This window comes from Bos indicus, chromosome 1, assembly GCF_029378745.1.
Source record: "Bos indicus isolate NIAB-ARS_2022 breed Sahiwal x Tharparkar chromosome 1, NIAB-ARS_B.indTharparkar_mat_pri_1.0, whole genome shotgun sequence".
NCBI lineage: Eukaryota > Metazoa > Chordata > Mammalia > Artiodactyla > Bovidae > Bos > Bos indicus.
Window position 1 is genome coordinate 92,212,086 of NC_091760.1, and position 23,558 is coordinate 92,235,643.

General features: G+C 34.5%; 1 protein-coding gene across 5 annotated transcripts in view; it reads right to left on the reverse strand.

Annotated features, from left to right (window-relative positions):
- NAALADL2 (N-acetylated alpha-linked acidic dipeptidase like 2) overlaps positions 1 to 23,558 on the reverse strand; it is a 1,369,359-nt gene that overhangs the window by 405,925 nt on the left and 939,876 nt on the right. For all 5 annotated transcript variants that reach the window (XM_070802872.1, XM_070802828.1, XM_070802665.1 and 2 more), the window contains one exon: positions 21,299 to 21,418. In XM_070802872.1, the coding sequence (XP_070658973.1) occupies positions 21,299 to 21,418 (120 nt within the window). The remainder of the gene's footprint in view (positions 1 to 21,298; positions 21,419 to 23,558) is intronic.

The following is a 23,558-nucleotide window of genomic DNA, read 5'->3' on the forward strand; positions in this document are numbered from 1 at the left end:
TGCCTATTGCCCTTCATCCTTAACTAATGCAGCTGGGAAAGCCAAGAACCATTAAGGCAACTGGTAGTTGAATTTCAACTTAGAACTAGTCTATACAGACAAAAAGCACCTCTAACAGGAACAGTAATCAGCAGTCTATTTTCTCAGCAGAGAGCCACACGGTGGTTTCAAACTTTCAACCTCCTCTCATCACGTTACAACAAGGAAAAAAAAAAGACTATTTATGCTGCTGGTTAAAGATGGCAACCTAAACGATGGAACTTGCCTTTCATAATCTAGATGTTAACCATAGTTCTTATTAATATTTGGACTATTTAGGCTCAGTTCCAATCAATACCAAATGAACACACACACAGTCTGTGAAAATAACCTAAATCACTACATATTCTTGTTTTTACTGGACACATCATCATATGCATCAATAGCAGAATATTTTAAGAATGAGGTGGACACTATCAGAACATTATTTTCTTTGCTAAAATGTAAATAACATTTTTAATAAAACAAAAAGTAGTCTCAATTAAGTACACAGGATCCTTAATTTAAAGCATACTGTGTCAATCAAGTGGCATTTTAGTTGTAATGACAGCACTTTTATAACATGATTAAAATATATCTTGTAAATATGATTTATGTTAGTTGCATAGTATTTGCAAATAATTATGTCTTTCAAGAGACACTTTGTGATTTGAAAATATTGACTATTACAATATTACTCAAACTGTGAACTCTTTTCATAAATATGTATATTTTATGAATATAATTATCAAATTTTTCCTAACTGGGTTTCCCTGACAGATGAACTTGTAAAATAACAGGAAACATTTTATTCTTTGTGCACTTGTGTTCACTATTCACAGTTAAAGGACTCTTAATCAGTATTTTTATTTTAATTTCACTGTTGCCCAAATAAAGCTTTTGGTTGGGAAGTGGTCCTTCCTTCTGCTGAACTATCTTGTTCCTCAATATATCTTGGTGCCTAAGAAACCCAGTTAGCTATGGTTTTATTCTGTTTGCAAGACTGACTGCTCTAAGTGTGAAGTAAATCTGGCTGTAATTTACATGTCTGCCAGTCTAATCTCATTACTAGCAACTCTTTGTGGCAAAACTAGTTTGTACCTTTAGTACAACTGGAATCCCAAAATTATAGAGTTATTTAAAGGACACAATGAAATAATAATATATAAGCCTATGCTTAGTATGCTGCTGCCGCTGCTAAGTCACTTCAGTCATGTCTGACTCTGTGCGACCCCATAGATGGCAGCCCACAAGGCTCCCCTGTCCCTGGGATTCTCCAGGCAAGAACACTGGAGTGGGTTGCCATTTCCTTCTCCAATGCATGAAAGTGAAAAGTGAAAGTGAAGTCGCTCAGTCATGTCCAACTCCTAGCGACCCCATGGACTGCAGCCTACCAGGCTCCTCTGTCCATGGGATTTTCCAGGCAAGAGTACTGGAGTGGGGTGCCATTGCCTTCTCCGTATGCTTAGTATAGGACATGCTTAATAAATATTTATTTTCCTTTCTATTCTTCTCAGCAGAAGTCTGCACTGTTTTTCAGTACTCAATACAGACTTTCAGTTACCCTAGTGAATACTCAATTTTGTCTTCCCTAGATAGCTCATTGCTGTCAACATATGACACCTGTGCTCCTCAGCAACCCCATCCTGAAAAAACCAAATGCATTCCTTTGAGATTATTTTAAAAAGTAAATAGTCCTGAAATCCTAGCCCTGAGGGTGACTGACTGAGTTGAGGACTAGTGTGGCTATCAAATCAGTAATAAAAGTGAGAGAAAATCTTAAATGATAGATAAGGAGGGTATTGATTTATAAAATCCTTGAAAGGAAGAAAAAGAATTAGAAAAATGAGAAAAGATGATTTATGAAGTAGCCTGTAAAGAACAGGTTTAAAGGGCCCACAGGAAAATAAAAGCAGATGAAAAGCAAAAGGGAAATCAACTCCAACTAAATTTCTTTGTTGCCTGGCACATAGCTTCCTGGGTGAATGCTTTCAAAGAATGATTGCCTGTCTGTCTGCGACATTTCTCCAAAAATTGTCTGTATGTGTCTCAAATTGAATAAAATGTAACTAATAAGATACTGAGGTTAAGAATACATATTACCTATAATGCAACAATTTGATTTATAAATATTTTGTTCACCTAGCACCATTTCCTAGGGACATTTGTTTCTCAAGTAATTATTTTGTGTATTTATAATATCTTGATCCCTTGTCTCAGGTATGTTTATTCTAAGGAACAATGTCTAAGTGAAGTGCAGACATCTAATTTGTGTGTCCATGTTCAAATATATTATTGAAATGAGCAGAGAAGTTTTCAAATAAAATGCCACTCTTTACATCTAGTAAAATGCATAAGGAAATTAGAAAAGATTCAGAAAATAACTAAAAGTATTATGTGTCAATCTCAAAAGGTTATATTAAATATCTAGCTATGCTTTCCTCATAAAATTCCCTAAGATCAACATCAGAATGTCATTCAAATAGATTATGAGTCTGATTTAAATTTACTGTTTATTTTTAGGCTGAAAGGGATCATTAATCTCAAATTAAACTAATAGGCTAGTGAACATGCAGACAAGAACAAGTTACTTTTAAGGAAGAAATGAGTCTATAAGAACAACTATCTTTTTAAATGCAACAAAATGAGCTTTGGAGAAATTTCTGAAAATGTCACATGACAATTTACACAGCACTCTGAAAGATTTCTTCAAAGGGAGCTAAAAGTTGTAATTCTATAATAAATGCCCTTCAAGACACTGACAGATTAAAGGACCATTCCATAGACCATGGTCTTCTTTGCCACCTGCACAGATTTCCTGAGTTACTTAAAAAAGCTTTTGGCTAAATAAACTCTATGACTTCAGTCCATGATTACATTTTTGAAGTTAACAATTTTTATGATTTTATCCTTTGAGATACATTTGGTGATTGGAAATTTGATACTGAATAGCAGCCTCTTGAAGATTTCAGATTTAAGGAGTCTCCTATGCAAAGTGAAAAATTCACTGAATATAAAATTATTGCAATTTTAACAGACTTAGAAGCTAATGATTACTTTAACACTCATGCTGAGATTTTCTAGATGTTGGCTAATATGTGTCCCTTAGATAAGTATATTTTATTTTCTATAATTCTTTCTTATTGAAAAGTGAATAACTTTTTTTCTCACCAATATTTTCAGTATTTTGTGCTTAGCCTCAACACTGTTATATCAGAAATTCTGTATTTCTAAGCATGATATGGACCTTTTTGAGGCTGTTTTTTTGGGGGGGGATTTATACTTAGTACATTTATAGTGGTAATCCAAACCCAAAGGTGAGTACTGTTCTGATTTCTTTCACTGTATATTGGTTCTAGGGTTTTGTATAAATGGAATTTTACAAGTGTGCTCTTGTGTCTGGCTTCTTTGGCAAGTCATAACATTTTAAGATTCATCCAAAGTTTGTATATGTCAATAGACTCTTCCTTTTTTATTACTAAGTTTGAGTAAACCACATTTTGTTTATCTGTTCCCCTAATAATAGACATTTTTGTTGTTTCCAGTTTGGTCTATTGCGAATAAAGTTACCATGAACATGTTTGTTCATGTCTTGCTATTTTCCATTTCTCTTGGATAAACACCTACACTTGGGATTGCTGGGTATTGTGGCTGATGTATATTCATTTGCCAAACCAATTTTTCAAGAGGTAGTACCATTTTATTTGCTCTCCAGTGAAATATGAAATATTGCTCCAAAGCCCTGTTAATATGGTATTAATAGCATACCATACCATACCATTAATACTTTTTAATTTTAGCCATTATAGCAGGTATATATAAAATTTAAAAAATATGTTATCTATCACATTTGCCCATTAAATGTCAATTATATTTACCTTTGGTGTGCTCTCTATTCTCCCTGCAGATCATTTCCTTTCAGTGTGAAGAAATTATTTTAACATTTCTGCATGGAAAAGAGTTAACAGTTGGCTTAGTAGGCCTGGGTGCCTTAAATCCAGAACATTCTCAGAAATGCTGTTCTTAAGGACTGGCCTTTGGACACTATAGAGAGATGAGCTCTGAGCCCTTGGCATAGTCCATCTGCTAAGAGTATTTTTAAGTCACAGACCGTAAGAGTTTATGCTAACAATGTGATTTATCGTAAGCTCCATGCTGAGATTTGATTCCTGATGGGACTCTCATGAATCTTCTATGTCTAGCGGCCAGTACTCCAAAGCATGCATGATTCTCTGTTTTGCAGCCTAAATGCCACTTTTATTTTGTCTTGTTTTGCTTTGCTCTACAGTCTTGTGCCTTGTTTTCTGAACTTCAGGAGACTTCTTTTTGCCCTGCTGCCCTGCTCTAAACTTCAATAGCTATTCCTTGTACTTATTGATGACTTAGGGTACCCAGGATGGATTTCTCTTAGTTTACCTACCTTCCCCGTGTATCTTTAGCCACCACTACTGTACTCAGTAAAATGTTGAATGCCTCAAAGGAACCTTTCTCCGATATCCTTCCTTGCCCCTGACCCGCTAGTTCTTTAAGTTCAGTGAAGATCAGAAGCCCTTCAGAGGCAGTTCTCTGAGCAAACCTGACCGAGTTTTCAGCTCCTGCTTCTTGTACTTGATGAACTCCTTGCGTGTTTCAGAGAGATTTCTCACAGTTAATTTGCCCCGCCTCCAGCCTCTGGTGTACTACCTGGAGCTCTCAGTGGAGACCCACAGGGAAGAGTCGGTGGTTCATACTGGCTTTGTGGATGAGGCTATTGGGATTCTGACTCATCAGGCCATCCCAAGGGGTCTGCAAAAAGTTCAAGTTTTTCTGATTTTTCCTTATCCATGATACCTCCTTATCTTGTCATTCTGCCATAAGTCCTACAAAGGCCTTATCACATTCTGCATTTCAGTGTATTTAGGCTTATTTGCACCTTAGATCTCTAAAAGATTTTTTAAAACTATGCATTTGTAACCTGTATCACTCATTTTCATTTTAGACTGGGAGCAAGGAAATGGCAACCCATTCCAGTACTCTTGCCTGGAACATTCCATGGACAGAGGAGCCTGGTAGGCTACAGTCCACGGGGTCACAAAGAGTCAGACATGACTGAGCAACTTCACTTCACTTTCACTTTAATGGTCCTCTGCAACTCTGTACATTTTAAATGAAAGCAAAAAGTCCTGTATACATGCTTTACTTAATAAAAAGATAAGATGTAAGAAATGAAGTATCTGTCCATTTATTTATTAATTTAAGTAAAGTATTTAATGATCTCTACCTGCCAGATACAGGAAATACAGCATTGAACCAAACAGTCCAAATCTTTCAAGGCATTTACATTCTACTAGGGGAAAAAGTAATAAACAAAACTGCGTGGAGGAGCCTGGTGGGCTGCAGTCCATGGGGTCGCTGAGAGCCGGACACAACTGAGCGACTTCACTTTCACTTTTCACTTTCATGCATTGGAGAAGGAAATGGCAACCCACTCCAGTGTTCTTGCCTGGAGAATCCCAGGGACGGGGGAGCCTGGTGGGCTGCCGTCTATGGGGTCGCACAGAGTCGGACACAACTGAAGTGACTTAGCAGCAGCAGCTAATTATATAATATGTTAATGATATGTGCTAGAGAGAAAAATATAGAACACTAAAGGAGATATAAAATGTTAGGATTGTGTTTCATACTTCAAATGTTGGGGACCAGGAATTTCTCACTCAGAAGGTGATTTTATGTACAGAACTGAAGGAAAAGATAATGCTGCAAATCTATGATGGCCCTTTTGTATTAGAGAACTGGGCACTGGACAGCTGCATCTGCTGTATCTTAGGAACTTCTCTTTGAGGTACATAGCTGTTTCCCCAAACCTTGCAACAATGAAGTCCTCTCCTCACACAATCAGGCACAGACAACATAAATTAAACAGCAATAAATATACTACCATGCTTGATTTTCACATTTGCAAATAATTTTTAAAAATACAATGCTGTGAAAGACTACAAGAATAGGTACTCTGATATACTGCTGCTGCTAAGTCGCTTCAGTCGTGTCTGACCCTGTGCAACCCCATAGACGGCAGCCAATCCTTCCCTGGGATTCTCCAGGCAAGAACACTGGAGTGGGTTGCCATTTCCTTCTCCAATGCATGAAAGTGAAAAGTGAAAGTGAAGTCCCTTAGTCGTGTCTGACTCTTAGCAACCCCATGGACTGCAGCCTAGCAGGCTCCTTCATCCATGGGATTTTCCAGGCAAGAGTACTGGAGTGAGGTGCCATTGCCTTCTCCGTGATATACTGCTAGGATGTCACAAACCAATAACTTTTGACCCAGATAGTTCATATTGTCAGCCGAGTATATTCTCCTCGGTTCTATCTCATCTCAACAAAAATTTGAAGCTATGGATGTTAGAGCCCTCGGCGTGTCATCGCTCTCGTACAGACTGTTATAGCTCTCGGGTCTTGGGCAGACCGTGTTATAGCTCTCAGGTCTCAAACAGACCGTGTTATAGCTCTTAGATCAGTGTTACAGCTCCGTGTTACAGCACAATTTTATTTAGAAAATAGCAGGCCAATACGTCCTCAAGGTGCGAGGGCATGTCGACCCAAAGACGCAAAGAGAAGAGAGGGAGTGGGGAGCCCTGGCCCTTTGGCTCTTCCTTTTATTATATGTTTTTCCTCCCCCCTGGGCCTGCCCTATGTAAATTGGGCTAGCAGGAGTGCCCTGTTCTACCTGAGGTCCTCACTCCGGTCCTTGGACCTTCCTTTGTTCTATTTTTGCGGGCTTTTCCCTTCCTTGTCTTTTAGCCACCACCATTTTGGACTCTTGTTTCCTATTCTAACCACCTGACGATATTATGGAACTGATTCTTAGAAAGTCTAAGATTTGCTGCCCCACTACTAGAGACTGGAAAGCTAATGATCACTTTGCGACTTGCTGAGACCTAGCTGCCACCATGTACATGCTTGCCTGCAATTAGTAAGGTGAATATAACACAGCACCTGTTTCTTCTGTGACAGGACAGTCACAGAAGTGTGGGCTGGCACTGCCTGCCTAGTAAACAGAGCACAACTTTTCTTGTACTGTATGGCTGAAGAGATGTGGTCCTAGTAAATAACTTTTAGTTCTCTGGATTTTACTCAATATACTGGGTTCTAGGCGAGCAATTTGGGCAGTAACTTCTTGATCCCCAAGCTTTCTGGTCAAACAGAGGCAGCAGTGCCCTTGGAAGGTCTCTATGATCACGCTGTTCTGTGAGTCATGCCTGGAAGACCTAGAGATGGCTCTTGCAGCCCTTGCAAAGACTTCACAACAACTAATTCCCCATCAAAACTTTCTTCTGCTTAAAAAGAACTCCTTCTGTTACTGCAATTGCCTAATGATAAAGCAACTCATTGGAAAAGGGCAAGGGGTTTGTACAACTATGTGTATAATAATAGCATGGCTAAAATTAAAAATAATAATAATATATAAAAGTTTAAAGAGGAAACTGGTTAACAAATGGTCATACAGGAATGCAATAAAATAATATATATCCATTAACAAAATTTATTTATTTTGAAAAAATTCAAATTAAAACAGAGATGTTTTAAGTATATTACAATGAATTTCCATGTAGTACTTACTTTCATCTATATTCACTCATGTACCAATAGTATTACTATATGTATTTTGAACTATAAACTATTTATAATATATGGAGAGAAAAAATACAAAGAAACTCCTTTTGGTAACAATATATCTACATGCATTATATATTTTTCTTTTTTTGTCGTTATATCGTTATCTACATGTGTTATACAAAGAAAAATATTCTTAGTGGTTTTCTCCAGATAGACAAGTTATAGATGACTGATTGCACTTTTATTTTTGCCCCTGCAAAATTATTTATCTACAAAGAACATTTTTTTTTTTCTTCAGTTGTTACGTCATGTCTGACTCTTTTGTGACCCTATGAACTGTAGCCTGCTAGGCTCCTCTGTCCATGGGATTTTCTAGGCAAGAATACTAGAGTGGGTTGCCATTTCCTTTACCAGGGGATTTTTCTGACCCAGGGATCAAACCCCCCATCTTCAGCATTGGCAGTTACGTTCTTTACCACTGTGCTACCAGGGAAGCCCCCCACAAAGAACACAATACAGTAATTAAAGGAGCTACATTAGTTTTCAGGGAGTCTCTTATAATTAATACAGAGTTCTTTCATCAAATTCCTTTTTCTAGGAAAGAATGAAAATGTCAATCACCTTGTGGATCTTTACCAAGCTAGAGCATACACTTTCTTTATACAATACCTTATTATTTTATTAACCTATAATTACCTACCAAACGTTATTGAAATTTGCTTAATTTTTTGAATGATACTTTATATACAGCTAGAAAAATGTCATTTCAAAGATGACTGAACTTCATGTAAAACATAATTTATAAATCAATATCCTTCATTCTATCTCTGAGATTTTCAAGTGAAATAATTCTCTATTACTTTACTTGGAAAAAAAAAAAAAAGGTGCTGTGGAAAGGGGTACCAGTTTTGATGCTGTGATTTTAAATTACTTTTCTTTATTATCCTCTCTAGATTCATGTCTATTTCAATTTTAAATCTAGGGTCCTGCCATCTTTAACTCTTTTTGCAGTTACCATTGACTGCCGCAGATATAGGGCTCAGCACTGCTTCAGGGTGAGATGGTTATCACAGATGAATATCTGCAGCATTCCACCATGTTTATTTACCTACACCACTTAGAAAATAGTTGTAAACATTAGCACTGGCCTTAAAATTATCAGGGTTTCATATTCACCAACTGTTATTATACATGGCTTAGAGATTAAGAGCCAGAATTTCTAAAGGCAAGACGTAGATAAGTAGAGAATAAATATGAAAGCTAACCACCTAGAAACAAGCAGAGCCTAAGAAACCAACTGCAGATTTTCTTATACATTATGATGCCAAACAAATAAGTAAACACAAAGGATGAATTCACAAGAAGTGAATTACTATGAAAATTAAGATTGGCTGGAACCACCTCCCATAGAAATGTTTGATCCTCCTTCACAACATCTGCAGTGTTTGAGAACTTTAAGATAATTCATCCTACCTGAGAATTCTACCTTAGGCTGAACGGAAAAGATTTCTTTATTCCTTGGAGATATACAGAAAATTGCCTCAGGAAGATTGTTGTTTCAGAGTTAAAATAGATTAATTTCTTCTGATGTTCAATTTCTTTTATCACCCTCATCTTAAAATTATAACTTTGCAACTGAAAATATAGTTAACAGTAGTAACTGTGGAGAGATTAGTGTCAAATTGTAAGATACTTAAGGCTATGAATTTGCAGGTGAAATTACAGATCAAAGGGAAGGAATAATCAGTGCCTTCAAGTCTTATCAGCACTGTATATAGACATGCTTTTTTGAAAAAGTGTATGCAAATTGTAGATCTTGCCATTTGAAGACATTCATTTTCAAAGTGAAGAGATTGAACCCTTATGTAAGTTTCTGTAAAAATTCCAACTTTTAGGTGCATATAAAGTATGCTTAAAGCAGCACCTGTGGCCATTTTCACAAGACACCTTTAGGAAAAAGGCTTAAAAATAAAACAACACACACTGGAAAATATTAGTTCAAAACAAAGTTCATTTACACACTACTTGTTTAAGCATTTATTTAACATTATTATTATATCAGTTTCTTTGTTTCAAAGAACCATTTTTTCAGTCAAAACATTTGTTACTTTACCAAGAGCTTATTTAGTTTTTCATTTTAGATTTTTTTCTTTCAAATTTTTAAGTTATATATTTTTAAAATGTACAAATTGAGGATGTGATGTGTATATACACATTGCAAAATGATTTCCAAGATTAAGATAATTAACACATCTATCATCTTACATAGTTTATATAGATAACTTTGATGTGTGTGATGAGAATGCCTAAATACTTTAAAAAATTTTAAGCACACAATACTGTATTACTATAAGAACCATCCTGTATATTAGATCCTCAGAATTTATTTGAAAAATTTTTGGCTTTGACTGACACAAACTCACTTCCTTCTCTCTTAGATCCTAACAGACACCATTTTATTCTTCTGTTTTTATGAATTCTCTCTCTCTCAAGATTTCTCATGTAAGTGATACCAAAGAATATTTGTCTTTCTTTTTTTGGCTTATTCACTTAGCAAAATGCCCTCCAGATTGATCTTGTTGTTGCAAATGACAGGATTTCTTTCTTCTTTTATGGCTGAATCATATCCTATTTTATGTATTGATACAGCACATTTTTTAATAAATTACAATATGTACATTTTTTAAATCCATTCACCTGATGATGGACATTGAAGTTGCCTTCATATCTTGGCTACTGTAAATAAAGTTTATAAATGCAAGAGTGCAGGTTTCTCTCAGAGATACTGATTTCATTTATTGAATATCCAGAAATGGGATTGCTAGATCACATGGTAGTTCAATTTTTAATTTTTGAGGTAGTTAGTTACTATTTTCCACTATGGTTATATAATTTTACTTCCATCACTAGCATATAAGAGTTTCCTTTTTTCCCACATTCTCACCAATATTTGTTGCCCACTATCTTTTTTTTTTTTTTTTTCATAATAGCTGTCCTAACAAGTGTGAGGAGATATTGTGGTTTCAGTTTGCATTTACTTGATATTAGTTGCTGTTGCCTATGATTTTTATATCTTATCCAAGAAATGATTGCTAAGATTAATGTCAAGAATATTTTTACCTATGTTTTCTTTCAGGATTTTCATGGTTTCAGGTCTTACATTTAAGTCTTTGATCTGTCTTGAGTTAATTTTTATGAGAAGTGTAAGATAGGGGTCCAACTTCATGTTTTTGCATTTGAATATCCAATTTTCCCAACATCATTTATTGAAGAGACTGTTCTTTCTTCATTACACGTTCTTGGCACCCTTATCAAAAGTTAGGTTACCACGAATAAATTGGTTTACATCTGGACTCTATTCTGTTCTACTAGCTTATGGGCCTGTTTCTATGCAAGTACCACACCGTTTTGATTATTATAGCTTTATAGTATGGCTTGAAATTAGGCAGTGTGATACCTTTTGTCATTTCATACAAATGTACAGTAGTTTTTGTTTTGTTTTTTTCCCCTAGGAAAAATGCTACTTGATTTTTGATAGAGATTTCATTAACTCTGTGAATCATTTTAGGTAGTATGGGCATTTTAACAATACTAATTCTTCCAATTCAAGAACATTGAATATCTTTATATTTAGTTGTGTATTCTTCTACCTTTTTTCATCAAGCTCTTATAGTTTTCAGTGTACAGGTCTTTCCCCTCTTTGGTTAAATTTATTCCTAAGTACTTTACTGTTTTCAATGCTATCCTAAATGGCATTACTTTTTAGATTTCTCTTTCAGATAATTTGTATTTAATGTACAGAAACAAATTACTTTGTTAAAGAACTACACAAAACAGTGTCCAAACATATCAACAATATTTTGTCAATAGAAAAAATTGCTTAACATGCCACTTGAAAAAGAGAAACAACAAGTGAAGATATGTAAATAACCTAGACTCCACTGATGGATGAATGCATAAAGAAGATATGATGTATATATAATAAAGAAGGACAAACCTGACTTCATAACAGATAAATTCCTTTAGCTCTAACCCTTGTACTCTGTTGCTTGTGTTTAGTCATGCTTGCTCTGCATCTTTGTAAAAGAATGTTGCCTATAGCCTGAAATAACACATCATGGCCCATTCTCAATGCTCTGACCTTTAAAAGTATAACTCTTTTCCATTCTTATAGAGATACAAAATATCCAGAATAGAAAATAACAATTATATTATTGAAAGCTTATAGGAATATTGTGATCAGACCCACCTACAGAGCTGCAAGAACAAAAGAGTTTGCATTTGAATATTCCCTTCCTTTTTAGCATAAATAAATCTAAATTATAACTTGAGAAAGTTGGTTCTTTGGGACACTAGTCCACCATCTTCTCAGTCCACTGACTTTTCAAATAAAATTTGTATACCTTGCCCCAACAACTTATCTCTCAATTTATTGGCCAGTCATGCAGCAAGCAGTATGAATTTGGACTTGGTAACATACATACACAATGGAATATCACTCAACCACAAAAAAGTCATGACATTTGTGACAACATGGATGAAACTTGAAGGCTTTACACTACGTGAAATAAGTCAGACAGAGAAAGATAAATATCATATGATTTCATTCATATGTTGAATCTAAAAGAATAAAACAAGTGAAAAAATAAAATAAAAAGAAACTCATAGATACAGAGATCAGATTAGTGGTTACCAGAGGGGAAGGAGGTTGGCAGGTGGGTGAAATGAGTGAGGAGGTCAACTGTATGGGAAAAGATGACAACTGCAATTGCAGTGGTGATCACTATGTAGTACACACAAATGTTGAATTATAATGCTGCATATCTGAATGACATGTAATTAAAGAGGAAGAGAAATAACAAATCAAAAGAGCCATAACTTACTCAACTTATCAAAGGTAAGTATGTGCCAATAGATTATACAATTACCCCAGTACTTATATTTGAAAGGTGATTAAAAAAAATACAATAAACCCATGTTTGTTTAAACTAATTTCATTACTCATAAATATTCTACATAAAATGTCATGTGTCAGAATGGTAAAGCATTATTATTGTGGTTGCTATACAGATTATTAACTGATGGCATAAGTGGTAGGTCTTTAAAACAGATTAAATATCAGATGGGAAAAAAATACTCAGCAGAGTAAAGTTTATTTTTTTTTAATACTAACATGTATAGCTATGCATTAAAGATGCCGTGTAAGTGAAACAATTTTATGTAACTTGTCAACAATGATGATTTACTAATACCTCTCCTCAGTAATCTGCCTGCAATGCGGGAGATCTGGGTTCAGTCCCTGGGTTGGGAAGATCCCCTGGAAGAGGACATGGCAACCCATTCCAATATTCTTGCCTGGAGAATCCCCATGGACAGAGGAGCCTGGCAGTCTACAGTCCATGGGGTCGCTAAGAGTCAGATACAACTAAATGACAAAGCATAAAGTGAAAGTGAAAGTGAAGTCGTGTCCGACTCTTTGTGACCCCATGGACAGTAGCCGACCAGGCTCCGTGGTCCATGGGATTTTCCAGGCAAGAATACTGGAGTGGGCTACCATTTCCTTCTCCAGGGGATCTTCCCAACCCAGGAATCGAACCCAGGTCTCCTGCATTGCAGACAGACATTTTACTGTCTGAGCCACTAACTTCTTAGACTAAGCAGAGCTCCTCAGTAAAATGGTCTTTTCTTTGAGTCCTGTAGAGAAGTCTAGTGTCCAAAAAGTCACAGACAATAAGTAAGTCAGCTCTAGCCATTTTAAAAATGTGATGTTCATTCTGATTGTATAAATATGTTCAATCTAAATTTCTTAATACCTCAATTTCTTTGCACTGGTCTTTGGCTATATAGTTCACATATTTAAATCAACTGCCTTCTGAAATTCAGGGTTTTAGCCAGAATCTCAGTAAGACTTCCCTTGATATCTAGATTTAAATAAAAAGGGATTTACAAATTGTCAGCGTATCCTGAACAGAAAACCTTGTAAAACAGTAATAAACTGGAGGAACTGCTTGGTGTTAACACAAAGTAAACCTTGTAAACCTAGGAGATAGATAAACCTGCCAATAGAATCACAATTTTAAATGTGAGACTTTATTGAAGTGGTAAATTAGTGGAAGAAAGGGTTTTAAATCAGTTTATTGGTCTTTATGGTCACTTAAGTTGACTACTTGTAGCCGAAACTGCAGAAAGGAAGATAAATTAAGTAGAATCCACTTAAAAGAGCTGGAATTCATAGTGAACAGAGAGTGCGAAGAATCTCTCCTTAAAAAATAAAAGATAAAAACAAAAATTATACCATGTGTCATAAAAGACAAGTCAGTACAAGAATAAGAGTCAATTTTACTCATATTTTAAAGAAAGAAGAAGAGAAATTAAGTTTTGTTTCAGTACTGTCCATCACAGTTATCAACAACAGAGAGAAGAAAACAGCTATTCCAATTCTACCACCCTATCTTCTGTACTCAACCACTGTGTGTTTTGGTCAGTAATACAGACTAAATTATGTCATATCCAAACTGAGGTTGAAATCTAATCTCCAGTGTGACTGTAACTGGAGACAAGGCCTTCAAGAAGGTAATTGAAAGTGAAAATATTAGTCGCTCAGTCATGTCCAGCTCTTTGTGACCCCACAGACAGTAGCCTGCCAGGCTCCTCTGTCTGGGGAATTTTCCAGGCAAGAATACTGGAGTGGGTAGCCATGCCCTTCTCGAGGTTTCCCACATCTGAGGTTTCCCACATCTGAGCCCAAGAAGTTAATTAACGAGATCATAAGGTGGATGCCCTAATTCAATAGGACAATTGTTTTTATAAAAAGAGAGAGATATACCAGGAATGGTCACATTGTGATGAAAAGGCCATTTGAGGACACAGTGAGTAGGTGACTGGCTGCAAATCAAGCAATCAGGCTTGAGGAGAATCTATGCTACCTGTACCTTATCTTGGACTTTCAGCTTGCAGAACTGTGAGAAAATAAATTTGTTTTTTAAGGTACCCAATCTATGGTATTCTGTTATGACTGCCCTAGCAAACTAGGGTTTTATTTTATTTTTAATTCTAGCATGTATATGCTCATAAGCAAGATAAAAACTGTTTATCAGTAACTCTGTTACTGAAAATCAGGCTCCTCTTAAGAATGGAACCAATAAGCTTCTGCAGCTAACATATCTCTTGCGCATTGTTTTTATATTCTATAGAATAGGGGCATGGTCAGGCAGAAGGCAAACCAGCACTGCAGCAGTCAGTAACAACCACACAAGTACCGTGGCAGACACAACTGTGGCAGTCCAGTGCCTCTCAACACAAGACGAAAAGAGCAGACGCATAACAACATTACACTTGATTTGATGGTAGAAATAGGAAAGAACATCAGTTTGTGCGATCTGAAAAGAAACACTGGTAGTTCAATAAAAGAGTTTGTTTCCATGATCAAAATACAGAAGTCTGAAAAGACAGATACTGAGTACATTCAAACTTTGTGCAAACCATTGTTGTTTAATGCATAATTTTGAATTAAATCAATGATTTCTTTCCTGTGTACTCCAGTATACACATACGACAATCACCCCTATATTTTAGTTAGTCATACATGTCTTACATGGTAAAATCATAAACTCCTGGGCAAGAGAGGCACTTCATCTACTTATGATGTGCCCTACACAACTGAAACAGTTGTATGCAGTTTGGTTCTCTATGAACATTTATCACATTATAGAACTCTGAAACAGACTGGGGGTATCCACAATGAAATCATACTGTAGTTTGATTCTGGGCTCAATCCTCTTAGTGAATTTAGTTGAAATTAAATATATGTACTATATTTTCTGGTGCACAGTTTTTAGTATATAAAAAAAGACATTAAAAAACATATCCTATAAACAAATCTTTGCTACTTTTCCAGGCTTTTTAAAAAATCACTGTCTATTCTGTGGACAGTTACAATATTGATGCAATTGTTTAGTTTTCATTAGGTTTGCAAGCTTCTGGCACATACTTCAAAAGCAACATTTAAGCAGAACATATCTAGATTGACTACTTTCATATGTATGGATGCTTCAGCCTTCCTCAAAATAACTTCTTAGAAGTTTCAACGCTATTTACTTGAGAGTCACAGAACACTAAGGCATGGATGATCAAATTCTGCTTTTCTAAAGGCAAAATCAATACTTTCTGTGATCTATGAAAGATTATTTCAAAAACCAAAGGTGAAATAGCAATATGTATGGAGAGTGAGCATATGCTTGTGTTGCATCCTAATATTTAAAACTACTATTTGGTAAGAAATCTTATCTTCAATTTTATAACCTATTTTGCATGAAGGCAAACTGCTTATTATTAATAAAAAGTCAATGACCTTACATCCTTTACTAAATATTTAAGGGGTCAGTTGATTTTTTTTTTTCAAGAAAGAGCTTTTTTCTAAGAAAATGTATGTTTACAAAGGATCTTTTATTCCCTATTTATTCAGGGGACCTGGGTATAGGGACTTCACTCATCTCCCCATAACATTCTATAGTTGCCAGAAGAATGAAAAAATGTATGTAACAAAGACTCAATGTTTGTTGACAGCATAGTGGGTTATAAAGTTCTCAAATGTTCCTTAAGCATCAATACTAGATTTAAACTAAATTCACCAGTTTTACACAATAAGATACAGGAACAATAAATGCTGTATAAAATATTTACAAAGAGAAACTGATAAAAAATTAATAAAGTGATTAATAAGAGAGTGAAAAGTCACACCACAGACTGGGAGAATGGTGGTGGTGGTTTAGTCACTAAGTAGTGTCCAACTCTTGTGACCCAATGGACTGTAGCCCTCCAGGCTCCTCTGTCCATGGGATTCTCCAAGCAAGAATACTGGAGTGGCTTGCCATTTCCTTCTCCAGGGGATCTTCCTGACCCAGGAATTGAACCCAGGTCTCCTATATTGCAGACAGATGCTTTACCGACTGAGCTATGAAGGAAGCCCTGACTGGGAGAATAATTCACAATATATAACCAACAAAAGACTTGTATCAAGAATATAGGAAGAACGGACAAATTGATAAGAAAAAGAGTATGTGAGAAAGTGTTCAATGTTAGTAATCATCAGAGAAATTAAAATTAAAACCTCCAAATATACCACCATACATTCATGAGAATGATAGAACCAAATGTTGGAGATGACATGGAGCAACTGCACCATTCAAACGTTCATGTTGGTGGAGGTGTCATTGGTATAAGTCCTTTAGAAAAGGTATAAGTGTCATTGGTATAAGGTGTCATTGGTATAAGTCCTCTTGCTGCTGCTGCTGCTGCTGCTGCTCTAAGTTGCTTCAGTCGTGTCCGACTCTGTGCAACCCAGAGGACCCACCAGGCTCCCCTGTCCCTAGGATTCTCCAGGCAAGAACACTGGAGTGGGTTGCCATTTCCTTCTCCAATGCATGAAGGTGAAAAGTGAAAGTGAAGTCACTCAGTCGTGTCCGACTCTTAGCGACCCCATGGACTGCAGCCTACCAGGCTCCTCCATCCATGGGATTGTCCAGGCAAGAGTACTGGAGTGGGGTGCCATTGTCTTCTCTGAGAAAACCTCTTGGGCAGTGTCAACTAAAGTTAAACACAAGGCAACCTGGTGACTTAGAAATTCCACTTCTGTATAAATATTCAAAAAAAAGGAGTGTACACATTCTACCAACCCATGAGAATAATAATAGCTAACTCATTATAGCTGAAAACTGGAAACAATCATATAAATCCAAATGACCACCAACCACAGAGTCAAAGTTAGGAGATTCACATCTGAATCCTTTAAGGTACCATGCAGATCAGATTTTTTTTTTAACTAAGTTAATTTGTGACTATTTTACTAGATTTTTATCAAAAATCCTTTGTTTCATATGACTAACATACTTTTGTGATGTCTATAATGCACACTTTAGCATTACTATTACAGGAAAATATTTTAAAATTATTTCCCTATATTTTTCAGAATAAAATGTCAATATTAAGTAAAATATTAATATGAAATTGATATTTTCACAAAAGATGGGTAATTCATCATTTTAAAATATATATATTCATTTTTAAATGGGAAATTTAAAGAAATATTAATATCTATTTTGTAGTTTTTAAATTCTCACACTTATAAGCTAATTTTAAGTGAACTAATAATTTTTATTTTATAAAAATATTTATTACACAAAAGAACAGAAAAGCATATTTAAAATAGTTACAAAAGTTCTGGAAAAAGTTGACCATAGAAAAGCCTTGGTTATTGCTCCTTATTACCACTTGATGTGCAAGTCATTGGCAGATTATTGCTACTTTCAGAAGACAAAATAATTTGTTAGTTATCAGCATTATAGCTTAGAAAAATTAAGTACTTTGAGATTATTTTTTCAAGTTATAATGAAAATTTCTAAATAAACCCAAAAGAAGAGACAGCAGAGCAGTACAATGAACTCTCATGTTCTAATTGCCCAACTTTGGTAGCTTTCAATTTTTTCATTGTTCTTTGGGCAATTTTTTTAAAATCAAGTTTTCAATAATCCCAGGAAAAACCTTTAAACACTGCAGTGAATTAAGATTAATTAAACATTTCTGAATCTTTGAAAGATTCCATCACTTAGGATGGAATCATTCCTTTCACTTAGGATGACTTAGTTCAACTTTATTGGGCTAACCCCAGGGAAAAAGTTTATTTTCTGAAACCAAACTTAGAATATCAAACCAGAGTCCAAAGTCACTGCACTCATCCTAGTCATGACTCACTGTTTTCTTAGAGGTCTAGCAAGATGCTATAGAACCACTGGCACATGTAACAACACGGGTAGATCTTAAAAATCATTACACTATGGAGAAGACACAACACACAAATGGCTGCACACTGAACGATTCCATTTTTTATGGCATTTTGAAAGACAAAATTCCAAGGGCAGAAATCAGATCAGTGTTTACCAGGAACTGGAGATGAAGGGAGGAGACTGAATGCAACGTGATTTGATGGGACTTTTGTGAGTGATAGGAATACTGTATAGCTTGACTGTGGTGGTGCTTAAATAAATATATATATTTGTCAAGAAGCATCAAGGTGTACACACAAGAAGGGAGAATATTATAAGGGTAAATTATACCTCATTTTACATAGTAAGTCTTAAATAAAAACAAGCAAAAATCCTTACTAAACTGTCTGATGGATCACGTATAGAGAAGTCTACCATCTTTCTTGATTGGAATAACACATTATTAACGAGATTTAAGCTGTTTAAGGTGTTTGATTTAAGAAAACCTTTTCATAATTTTGGTATTTATCAAGGTTCTAATTAAATAAAATAGCCTATATTGTGTCTATTTTTTAAATAAATGCAGTGCTGTACATTAATTATTTAAAAATTCCATGATGTCCACCACATGAACTTAGCAAGGTCTTCTAAAATTTGTACTTACTATACCAGAGTACTTAATTCTATACAATCTTTTGTCATCTTCAATTTAGTCAGCATGCTTTCTTTATAGAAAATATTGTTCCATGTTGAATCATTCTGAATGTGTTCTGTTTGCTTAATTGTGGGGCAGAGGGGAGGTGCAGTTATACTGGATTATATGGGACATGACATTTGTATATGGTAAGGATTTAAATAAACTGATGATATTTAAAGATACTAAAGACTGATAAAATATTTTTGTCTTTGTAAGTGAAGTTACATTATGTCCTGATGTTATAATTAAGTTCTTTCTTTGAAAGGAACATTTTAAATATTTCTTTTATATGCCACTAGTGTTATATTAACGAAATCATACACATTATTGATGTTTGTTTTCTTTGGTTCTCTTGACTTTTATATTTTTAAGGGCACTTATGTATCTTAAAGAAAAATGTAACATTAAAATTTTGTATACAAATATACCTTGAATTATCATATGTTTGTTCTATATTAATAACATAAATATCTACAGGTAAGTAAACCCCATTATTTTAGATTATGCCATGGTTTGTTTGAACTTGTGGTAATACTACCCTTCCAAATTGTTCTATAAAACACACACAGAGACACACACAATCTCAACTGAAAGAAGTTTTCTTTCATTACAGATTCCAGTTCATTCTTAGGTTAGTATTAATATAATTATTTTCAAATATAGAACAAAATGTTTCCTCTACTAACAAATAAGAACATACATCTGTCATTATTGGAAACCATGCCATATACTCAGACTTTTAGGTTAGATTGTAAACTATTTTAAAGCCCTCTATTATGACATGTACAAAGACATTTGAAATAGTATTATATTTGCAGACATTTTTTTAGAGTTAACATTAGTATAGGTAGATAGTTCTAAGCATTATAAAGTCCTTAACAGTTTATTTTTGTATATTGTCAGTGATTACATATCTTTCAAGATTCTTAAATAGGAAAATTATAATACAAGAGAAGGAAACAACATCATTTTTAAACTAACTGGATATTTGAGTTCATAATGTCTTCTTCCTGTTAACCTACTTACTCAGGAATATCTTAACTTCCTAAGAGAGACATCTACAACTGATTCTCCCCTTGAGTCTTTTTTCCGAGGCATTTAAGAAAGTCAGAGAATTCAAAGCAGTAAAAGAGCAGGAGGGACTCACTTACAGATCTGGATATGATTTAGGACACACACATTGGGGTTTAGCTGATCTTAAACATACAGATTTATCTATTTCATCTTTCATAATGTCTTCATTGTTACACTACATACGGAAATGTCAATGAAACCTATTAAACTAGAAAATACTTTATGAAAATTATATAATGTTAGTTTGCATTACATTTCAAACAAGAATTGTGGCTAATTCAAAGCACTGTTCATTCTCGCTCTCTTTTTCTAATTCAGTGTCTGTGATACTGCAAACTCTGTGGGCATCTAAAAGGTCATTTTCTAATATATATCATTAGCCCTTGGAATTGGGAGGAAACCACCCAAGAGTAGTGGCATGATTGCTTTCATTTCTAGACATAACACATGTCATCTGGGTGAAAGTCATAGAAAGAGTACAGAAATAAAAGTGTGAACTCTACCCATAAAAGAGGAAATGTGTTCCAAAAATTTATTTGAAACAGATGAGGAGTAACTAAATTAAAAAAAAAATAGATAACTATAGAAAGGCATTATCACAAACGGCATGAATTTTTTTCAAGGTACTTTTAGGAAAAAACACGCTTTCTTTTTCCATAATTTTTTTTCAAATAATACTTTCCAAGTATCTTGAATCAAGTTCTCATTATATTCTAGGAAAAAGACATGGGTCCTGCTATGAGGAGGCTTGCCTCATGATTGAAAAGATAGAAGAGGACCCACATTTACTCAAAACATAACTGAAGAAGAAATCCCCAAGTAACCAATTTTATCACAACATGCCAAAATTGGCAGAATTGGGAATTAAGCACTAAATTCAATTTTTAAGAAATAAATTTACATTTTTACACACATTCTCTATAGATGTATAATTCACACCTACAACTATAACCATAAAAGTGTAGTAAATAAAGAATTTCAGAACATAGGAAGTTGGTTGAAGAGACGACAATAAAAAGTCAGGAATAAATCATTCCTTAAAACACTTATGGATAGTCTCATGTATATTTTAAAAAAATAAAAATATTAAGAAATGCCAGATTACGGAGAAAAAGGCAGTTTTACAAAATCATTTTATGAAAGTGATTCATCTTACCTCAGCTACCAGTTGTTGAAGAGATGGTGAAGCAACAGAGTGGAGACTTGAGTTACCCCTTACAGGACTGTGGAGACTAATGTAAGCCACAACATTTCTCTGCAGAACCTTCCTGAAATCCTGAAATTTAAAAAAAAAAAAAAAATAAATATATATATATATATATATCTTTAAGATAAGTAAAAGTGACATATTCTACTTTATCAGTTACATGTTGAAAAATAAACATGTCCTACTTAAAATCATTACCGTGCATACTTTATATTTTGTATTTAAAGCAATATCTTACTATTTAATAGAGTACTCAAGGGTCATAAATGTATTTTAAATAACAGTAGCAAGGGTAGTATTTAAATATTTAAATACAATATTTAAAATGCATTTTAAATAAGTATACTCCTTATTGTATACCCATACAATATACAATATTTTAAAGCATGTTCATGTCCCTCAAAAATGAAAAAGTTTAAGAGAAAAATATCCTTATATGGTTCATATAGTATGAGATTCAACTTCAGAATACAGGATGGAATATTTGCTTTATGACAGCATTTAATTTTATAGACTTTGAATCAGAGAACAGACATGGATAAATCACTTCAGTGTTTGCATGAAGTGGCTCTTTATTCTGAACAAAATAGGGCATAATACAATTGTGGCCCTGCACAGATTACCTGAAATAAAACCTGATGCATTTCACCCATAAACTAGCATAAAATGATTCAATAGATTAGTTATTTCACTTCTCTGCTAAACACAAATTCCAAAAACTGAAGACCACTGATCCTATTGATAAGTTACTTCTAAGAAGCCCTTCTGTTATTTTCTTCCTTTTCCTACACAAATATTTAATGAGTAATTATCATGGTGTCAGTTCTATAGGAACACCCTAAAAATTGTATTACTTCATGCCTTAAAAATATTTTTTTCTTCTTCCAACACTATCAGATGAAAGTCTGTAAAGGCTTATATATCCAGCACATCAATATTATTCTTAGTTTATGTTGAAAATTCAGTTATACTTCTGTAAAAGAGGTGAAAAGACAATTCATTTTAAAATAAATATTTTGGATTCAACCTTCTGTTGAATCCAAAGACTGTCCTTAGGCAGGATACATTATTGTTATATAATCCTAAGGAATGTGGAGAAAGAAAAAAAGTTTGTCCTTTCTTCCTCCATGAGAATTCCAGACCCCTCTCTCCTTGGGGACCCCTAGACTCGCTATCAACCTGCCTAGGAAATGACTCTCTCACACTGTAACTCACCAGGCTCCTCTGTCCATGGGATTTCAAAAAAAAAAAAATAAATAAAATAAAATAAAATAAATATTTTGAATAGAAATGATGAACTTTAAGCTTAAGTACTCTGCTTTATACATAATGTTGTTATTAAAAATGTTCATTATTACACAAGAGCTATTAAAAAAAGCTTCTATTAACATACTACCACACTGACAATGTCTATAAGTCAGTCCATTTAATTCTCATGAGAACCTCATAACATAGACATTAGTACATTTTTAGGAGGAATCAAGCCTTGGAGAAATTATTCTTGCCTAAGATCACATGTTCTATTGTACAGAAGATTTGAACTCTGATTTCTTTGATTACAAAATCTATAGTATTTCCATTATAGCCTGAGATGAAGATTCTTCACAGGAGAGATGGTACATTTTTTTAAAGAACCTATTTAGTAGGATGTCATAATTCTCTTCAAGGATCAAAATCAGTATTGAGTCAAATATCTAATAACTCTATCACTATAAATTCCATCTGACCAGTATAGCCTAATACTTTTAATTATAACTCTGCATTTCAAGGGCATCCTGAGCAAAACAAAATTAGAAAGGGCATCATGACCTGTCAACAAGTTCTTTCCTCACTCATCTTCATTAGGGAATATATTTAGTGCACAAATTGGTTTCATCTAAAAGAAAAAAGTCTTCCATTTTCACAAAAAGTAGGTTTGATAAGAGTAGACAGAACAGGAAAACTAAGTTTTCTAAATTCTTCCTCAACCTGATTGTTACAAAAATACTCCATGAACTATACCGAAATAATCTAAGATACAGTAGTTTACAATAGTACATTTTATGAGCTAATAATTAAATTACACAGTATTCACTATTTTCTTTATAATATATTTTTGCTCATCTAGTCATGGAAAAAGCCAGAAAGTGATTGGGTGTATAATTAGTTGTCAAATATGCATATACACATAAATACTTTAAGACAGAGGTCTCTAACCTTTTTGAATAGG